The sequence below is a fragment of the Nannospalax galili genome, unplaced genomic scaffold (assembly GCF_000622305.1).
Source record: "Nannospalax galili isolate Female #2095 unplaced genomic scaffold, S.galili_v1.0 scaffold471, whole genome shotgun sequence".
Taxonomy (NCBI): domain Eukaryota; kingdom Metazoa; phylum Chordata; class Mammalia; order Rodentia; family Spalacidae; genus Nannospalax; species Nannospalax galili.
Genome location: NW_008330333.1, coordinates 353835 through 362288, shown reverse-complemented (window position 1 = coordinate 362288; position 8454 = coordinate 353835). Strand labels below are relative to the sequence as shown.

General features: G+C 46.4%; 1 protein-coding gene across 2 annotated transcripts in view; it reads right to left on the bottom strand.

The window, feature by feature from the left end:
• Positions 1-4342, bottom strand: part of Ccnf (cyclin F) — a 32534-nt gene extending 28192 nt beyond the window's left edge. Inside the window, exons 1-2 of one of the 2 annotated variants that reach the window (XM_029569773.1) lie at positions 4015-4342; positions 1838-1992 (exon numbers count right to left, since the gene is read on the bottom strand). Coding sequence is in view for 1 of the 2 variants with exons in the window: in XM_008845414.3 (XP_008843636.1) it covers positions 1838-1992; positions 3588-3603 (171 nt within the window). In the remaining variant the exon portion in view is untranslated. Of the gene's footprint in view, positions 1-1837; positions 1993-3587; positions 3687-4014 lie in introns of those variants that run through there. The other variant, XM_008845414.3, reaches the window with a different exon arrangement.
• Positions 4343-8454: the final 4112 nt, after the last annotated feature.

Here is an 8454-nt window from a genome sequence, read left to right as displayed (position 1 = left end):
TACTCTTAGCGTTGCTTTTGTTTTGTTTTGTTTTGTTTTTGGTCTTTTTGAGACAGGGTCTCCCTGTAGCACCAGCTAGCCTGGAACTCACTATGTAGACCAGACTGGCCTTGAACTCACAGAGATCCGCTTGCCTCTGCCTCCTGAGTGCTGGGATTAAAGGCATGTGCCACCACGCCCGGCTGTATCTACTTTTTTTAAATCTATATACTCAGGGTCACACAAAAAGATCTTAGGTGAAAAGGGTCAAGAGTGGAAAAAGTTTGAAGCTAGAGAGATGGCTCAGAGGTTAAGAGCACTAACTGCTCTTGTAGAGGACCCAGGTTCGATTCTCAGCATTCACATGGCAGCTAACAACTGTCCTTAACTCCAGTTCCAGGGGAATCTGATGCCCTCTTCTGACCTCCACTGGCATTTGCACAACATAGGTGTACTTACACACACGCAGGCAGTACATTCATACACATAAAATAAAAACAATAAAATATTTTTTTAAAAGAGTGGAAAGTCAGGTGTGGTGGCGCACACCTTTAATCCCAGCACTCAGGAGGCAGAGGCAGGAAAGATCTTTGTGAGTTTAAGGCCAGCCTGGTCTACATAGTGAGATTCAGGACAACTGGAGCTACAGGGAGACCCTGTCTCAAAAAAAAAAAAAGTCCAAGAAATCTTGGCTTAAGTGGCCCAGGCTAGCTTTCTACTTACAACTTGGGGAAATAAGTTCTCTCTTGCTACCATGTGGGTCCTAGGGATTAAACTCAGGTTATCAGGATCTTGCTGGCCCCCAAATTTTATGTATTCTTACTGTGTGTATGATGTGTGTACCAATACAGATGAATTCATGCTACAGCATGTATACAGAGGTCAGAGTACAACTTTTAGAAGTTCATTCTTTCCTTTTACATGGGTTCTAGTGATCAAACAGGTCATCAGGCTTGTATGGCAAGAGATTTTACCAGGAACCATCTTGCCAACCCAGACAATTTCTTTTATTTTATTGTATTTTTGTGTTTGTTTCTTTTTTCCTACCAGTATCTACACATCCTAGGTACTGGGATTACAGGCTTAAGTCATCATTCTAGCTCACAATCTTTTTTCTTTTTTTATGTATTTTGTTTAATATTTTAACTTTATGTGTATGAGTGTATTGCCTGCTTGTATGGAAGTGCACCCGTGTTGTGCAATGCTGCAGAGGTCAGAAGAGGGCATCGGATCCCCTGACTCTGGCGTTTTTGTAGCTGCCATGGGGGTGCTGGGAATTGAACCTGGGTGCTCTGCAAGAACAGTCAGTGCTCTTAACTGCTGAGCTATCTCTCCAGCCCACAATATTTTTTCTTAAGAAATGTAATTTTATTTCCATAAAAGGGCATTTTCACTTTTGAAATAAACATTGCAAGAACTGAGTCAAATCTTAGTGTGAAGTCCTTGCAACTAAATGGAACATCTTCAATCATCTATTCACAATATCACCCTTGTTTTAATAGCGTGATGCTGGAGGAGGAAGAGGCAGGAGGATTAGGAGTTCAAGGTCAACCTTGGCTATATAATCACTCAGAGACCATCCTGAGCTAAGTGAGTTCTTCTCAACCCCTCCACGCCCCCACCCCCACAAAAAAAGTAGGCACAGTAGTACATTCCTGTAGTTCCAACAGTAGAGATAGAGGTTGAAGAATGATCAAAAGTTCAAGGCCAGCCTTGACTACAAGAGACACTATTTCAATCAACCAATCACCCTTATTTCTTATGTAGTCAAAGTTTTGTTCTGACATTTAAGAACATAAGATCTTTATAGTTTAATCAACAATATTAGGACTGGTATTGTTTTCATCTGGTGACTTACAGCTCGGACAGCAAGGATGTCTCCAACAGAAAGCCATTTTAGGATGTGAAAGAGTACATCTTCTGGGAGACTCAAGATGGTTAGGTTTTGGGGTCTTCTTCTGATTCTTCTCTTGGTAGGGTAACAGAAACACTTGGCACACCTACAATGGATTACTTAAGAGAAAAAAAAAAAAAAAACCACTAGTCTTGGTGAGATGAAAAGTTATATGTGAAGATAATGGTTACTGTCCTTTATTCACACAAAAGACTAGTCCTAAGATTGAATAAAGGAGATAGTGGTATGAATTAAGACATCACCATTCATTCAATATCCAACAAATTTTCATGGTGACTATCAAGTAACATATAACTTCGTTACTGCAAACTTTCTGAGCCAGAACCCACAGGACAACCAGGAAAGGGGAAAAAGCAGTCAATTCTGACAATTGTTTTCCTTGAATTTTATTCTCAAGAAAGTTCCTTGGACTTTTGCTGGGTATTTTTGCTTCTTTTTTTGTTTCTTGAAATAGGGTTTTGTGAGCCCAGGCTGCCTCAAATTCACTAACATAGCCTTGAATTCCTGATCCTTCCTGCCCTTGCCTCCCAAGTACTGGTACTACAAGTGTGCACTGCCATACACAGCTTCCTTTTGCTTATATCTATGCACATGTGACTGAAAAGTATAATGTTCAATATGAACCTATGAGCTTCAATAGCATAATTTGAGAACTCAACCTACAGTTCTACAGGACATGTAGATCAGGTCAGCCCCAGATCAAGTCTCAGCTTAGGAGCTGTTACAGCTACACAAAATAGTGGCTTGACAGCTACTCAGCCTATGTGCAGATCCCAACACAAGACCTAGATGCCCACACAGCACCAATCATTAAAGGTGAGGCAAGCCCTCTGTGTCCAGTCATGCTTTTCAAATGAGCTCTTTCCTTTACCTACAGTGGGTTGTTCCAAATCCCACTCCAGCAACGCCTTCCTCATTTTACGCAGATGGCTTTCCCCTTTATTTCACAGGAGAAATTCAAGTCTCCGGCCCCTTTAGGAACTTTAAGGTCTTAACTTCTATAAATTTGCCCGCCTGTCATTCTATCCATTCTTCCTTCCCACCTAGGGCAAAGTGGCTGTTCTTCATGGCTTTGGTGAAGCCCCTCACCAGGACAGCCCTAGCCGACTGCCCACCAGTAACTGCCCACCCCCAAACTCTTGGTAGTGTCTTCCAGTAGTAAACTAAATGTACTGCAAAATAAAAACGCATACCCAGAGCTACTAATTTCCAAACATTAAACGATAATACATGAGTTTCCTGATTCACCTGCTCCAGAACAGACATCTGAAAATATTTAAACAACCACAGTCTCCAAGTGAAATTACATGCCCCGGTACCTGCGACGCTTTCCCAGAGCTAAGGCAGCGGCGCTCAGGGAGCCGCAGGCAGGTAGGTGCCGGGACAGGACGCGAGATGGAGCTACAAAGTGGGAACCACAAAGTTCCCGACCACTAGCTCCACAGGCCCGACTTCAACGAGAAGCAGTCATAGTTTGCTGGGCACAAACCCCACTTCGTGGCTCGGGGGAACACGACAGGCGCGGGCTGCCGGCGGGCATTTAAACTGGACGGGCGGGCTCGGAACCAGAGTCCGCGCCCGGCGAGTCCTGCGGGGAACGACCCATTCCGCACGGGTCGGAAGGCCCTAGCCCGTCATCCTCTTGCCGGTGTCCGGCAGGACCCATGGCCTCCCCAAGCCCGCCCGCACTCACCGCCTCCGCTCCCCATTGCCAAGCTCGCACCAAGGCCACCGGAGATCGCCAGCCCGCGAGCCCGCGCTCGGGTACGTGCGCAGAGCGCGCAGGCGCGGACCCCGCCTCGGGTTTTCAAACGCGCCAGGAGCTCTCACTGGAGGGACCTCAGAGCCACGCCCCCCCCGGTCACCTGCCATTGGCTACCCTGGGACGCGAATTCGAACGCTGGCTTTCGGTTGGCTGAGACCGCACGGCTGCCCTGCCTCCTCCTACCCAGCGCGGATCCCGGAGGAGCGCTGCAGGCGCGGGCGGGCTGCCCACAAAAGCCCGCCGCCGTCTCAAAGACTGTTCTTCCGTGTCCTTCCCGACCCGACCGAACCTCTGGGAGCCCGTCGTGGGTGCACCCCGCCCGTGCCACCCTAGGCTGAGCCCTCACCCAACTTACACTGCTTGTCCCTCCCGCTTGAGACTCGGTTGGGGGATGCGCGCGGTGATGTGAAGAATTCCTCTCTCTAAATGTTCCTTCTTCCTGTGAATCCTGATTTTCCCTGGACCCCCCCAAAGGGCCAACCTGTGCCTTCACCTTCATCACAAGCTGGCCTCTCTATCCCCAGTCTCCTGTTCTCACCACCTGCACCTTCGAGCTTGACCGGCTTCTGCCAGCCACTGAGAATGCCACATTGTGCTGAGCAATCTGTTCCCTCAGGTGTTGGGTAGTGCGCAGAATCGTGTCCCACCTCTTCTTGAGTGTTCTGCGGAGGACCCGGGTTCGATTCCCAGTACCCACATGGTGGCTACGAACCGTCCTTAACTCTAGTTCAGGGGAATCTGAAGCCCACTTCTGACCTCGGTATTGCACTACATGGGTACACGATCTTTGTGAGTTCAAGGCCAGCCTGGTCTACATAGTGAGTCCCAGTAGGTCCTGAGTGGAGCCCAAGAATCTACATTACTTTCTTCTTTCTTTGGTTTGGGAGAAGAGTGTTACGGATTAAACCTAGGTCCTCGTAAACACATACTGCACCAGTGAACCAAGACCCTAACCCTAAGAAATCTACATTTCTAAAATGCTCCTGTTACTAGTTGGGAATCCTACTTTGAGAATTCTGAGTTAAATCTTGGCATGAAACATTGGGAAGAAGACTATATTTAGGTCTCAGCTTAAACATCTGGGAAACCAAATAGTAGGCATGCCACTATGTAGGTGAATGGAATCCACATGCAGGCTCACCCTTTATATTCAGCAGCCAGGGAAGAGAATAAATGAATGCCCACACATTTCAATATTGAAAACTTAGACTGAAGTTAGAAAACGTATCGATATATTATTCTTGCCTCCTACCTTCAGAAAAACAGTATCTTTACGATCTTGGTCACCAAGTTTGAACTGAGAATTCATAGACTCTGAGGTTCCACTCTAGAGTATAGTGTTATATGGAAAGCCAGCTCCATCCCTAGTCTGTGGTCATGATTTCTAGCTTCTTCCTTGTCAGAGGGGTCTTGGTGCACCTGTGTGGACACACTCGTGCACCTATCCAAATTCTGTCCATCATTCTGCAGAGAGCAGCCAGCCTTGCTGCACGTTGGACCTCAGGATGCAGGTATCATGGCATACCTCAGAGGAAGTACACCAGAGGGACCACTCTTTGGGCAGGTGATTCGGGAGAAGGAAGGGCAAAGGAGTGAGCAGTCCCTTCAGCCCTGCAGACTTCTTGTCAAGGACATAGACAGCATGTGACCCTCTACAGTTATATGCATAGAACATGCCCCTTCTATCTGGGCCTATGAGACATATGATTAAATGACAGGGAGCACACATTAGACAGAGTCATGACTGATACTGTGTTGCCAGTGGTTCACTGCGAGCCATTCCTCTAAAACTGTTTCTACATCTGGGTCTTTTTAAATAATAAATTCTATTCTTTGACAGTTTAATACATATATAAAATGTATTTTGATCATATTCACCCTCCACTCCCCTCTCTAATCCTCCTCCCACTCCCTCTGAATCATCTCCTTCCCAATATGTACCCCCTCCTGTTTTCACACCTGGCCTCACCCCTAAAGAAAAATGACTCCCTCCCACCACCCCACCCAACCCCCCGCAGTCATAACTGCCAAGAGCTCCTCAGCTAGGGGTGGGGCCTCATGTGCCCCTCTCACCTCCATGCTGGAACATTGACCAGCTGGATCTAGTGCAGGTAACCACAGCTGCAATGAGTTCATGAGTGCATACTGCTCTTGCAGAAGACCTGAAATCAGTGCCTAGCACCCACATCAGATGGCTCATAATCACCTCTAACTCCTATTCTAGGGGATCTGCTGTTCTCTTCTGGCCTCTGCAGTTACCACCCCCCCACCCTTATTCCAAACCCCACCCAATGCCCTTGGGAGCACCCATGCACATATACCTGCGTGCACATATATGAACTGGCTCAGCAAACTTCCCTAAGTTACTCCATTTTGTTCAGAGCCTTTCAGCAGCAACTTTGCTCCACCAGAAAGAAAAGGGGGGAACCTTGGGCCTTGGAAAATTGCCCTCGCCATGAATCATGGAAGGTGCTAATTCCAGACATTATATTTTTGCTAACCAGCTTGTTTTCGCTTCTGTAACCTGCTTGCTGCCTTGGGTCGCCCTGACACAGGGCATAAGACCACCCTTGTTATTCTGTTATTGCACGACCACCTAGAGGTTATTTACCTTGACTGTCTTATTTTACTTGTTATGGCTAAAGCAGTTGGCTAGTTTTTAATGTCACAAAGTTGAGTGCCAAGTTATATGACTGTATCACTTATCTGTACAATGATTGGTTGTTAATAGAATCAAAATACTGCTATGTTGTACAAACCTGATTGGTTCACAAATGTCCTGTTTTAATAATAATTCTGTAATCCTATAAAAACTCTGACCTGACAATCACCAGGGCTGCTTCTACTCCCGAGATAGACAGCCCGGCCGGTCGAAAATTAAAATTTACCTTGCTATTTTTCTTAAAGTGGTGTTGGTGATTTTTTTAAGAACTCTGTCCTATAACAGTTGTTTGTTTGTTTGTTTGTTTGTTTGTTTGTTTGAGACGGGCTCTCACTATGTAACCCTGGCTGGCCTGGAACTCACTATGTCGACCAGAGATCCGCCCACCTCTGCTAAAATTCAAGGGATTAAAGGTATGTACCTGCACCACCATGCCTGGCTCATGCCTGTTTCTAAAGAGGAGCTTCCAAATTATACAAGCTCTCAACTTCTGAAAACCTGGATGTGAACCTGGGACACTTATCTAGTAAGATCCTTAACAGCAGTGTGGAGAAGCATTTATGTGATCAAAAAGAGAGAGAGGGACACAGCCACCTCACCAGGAGCCAGGATCAGGGAGATGAGCAAGCACTAGGGGGTGATTATTTGGCTCCCACAACACAGTATAAGGGGACAAATGATGAGGTTTAGGAGATGGAGTCCAGTGTGTAGCAGCGGGTCTTGGGAGGGGGTGAGTGGCAGCATCTCTATGACCTCAGTGTTTAGATCTGTTTAGACCCCAGAGCTCAAGATGCGTTCCTGGCATGACCTCCTGGTGCCCTCTTGGATTTAATGCCCTTATTCTGATTTTAAACAGCCCCAGCTCTGTGGCTTATATCAATATAGCACCTTATCTTTGTGGGTGCAGCTGTGGCTTTTTATGCTGGACCAGGCTGAAAAACAGCCCCTTTGATGGCAGCGCCACTCAATGGCCCCAGCACGTCAGCTCTCTTTAATGGAGCCATCATAGTCAGAACAAGTAAGATGTCCAGGCCTGACGTCAGTGGAATGGGGTAGGTACCCATCCTGCGTGGGGGGCACTGTCTTCACCTGATAATGTAGTCTGTAGCTACGGAGGAAGAAATAGGAACTTTAAAACAATCAATGCTAAGCCAAGGATAGGAAGTAGATATGAGCTACCATATGTTATACAGGAAAGCTCTGTCCTGTGTGGCCCCAGCCCTAGAAGTGCCACCATGCAGTCCCCTCCAGGACAGTCAGGATTGAGTGACTGGAGGTATTGGACTAGCACAGACCTGTCTTGAGAGTCACCATGATGGGCAGGAATGTGTCAGATGCCAACAAACAATTAGCTGAGCACTGTAGAGCAGTCAAAGGCACTGAGTGTCAGAAAACAAAGTTTTAGAACAGTGAATTCCTGGATGTCTGGGTGCTCTCAAGAAAGCAGGTCCTGGGAATGTGAGGACTGCGGCCAGCCAGAACCCGGAAGGGAGCCTGCCCAGCCTCAATAGAATGTCTTGGTGACTAAAAGGGAAAGTGTTCAGAAAGGTTTCAGAGTTGTTCTCAGTGCCCAGACAAGCCCATGGTTGCTTTTATCTCCTGGGACAGAGGCTGAGGGCCTAAAGCTGGAAAGGGAAATCTGCCCTGGACTTGACAGTAGCTTTATCACACTCTGGGCACGCTCACCATGGAAACTCCTTTTCAGTCTGCTCGTTCCCTGACAAAGGCCCCTCCTGGTGGTACCAAGGTTTCTGGCCTTGCCATGTCAGCTAGCTTCTATGGGACACATTTTATAGCGTTTTTAAATTCTGAGCTATATCTGTGACAAAACAGGGATGGGAAAAAAGGAAAAACCATGTCAGGTGTTTCTTGCTGTATAATTTTTCTTGAAGATGTCTCTTAGATAACTGGAAGCATGGGGAAGAAATAGGGTAAATCAAACCAAACAGCACAATATTCTGAAATGTGAAACAAAGCAATGTAGTTTCTTTATTCGATGTCGTTTTGTTTCCCAAGACCAAAAAGTCACCTACAAAATTTTACCCTTAAAGTCTATTATATATATATATATTTCTGACTCTTATTACAAAAGGATATTTACTCTGGGAAAAAACAAGAAATGAGCTTACTCAC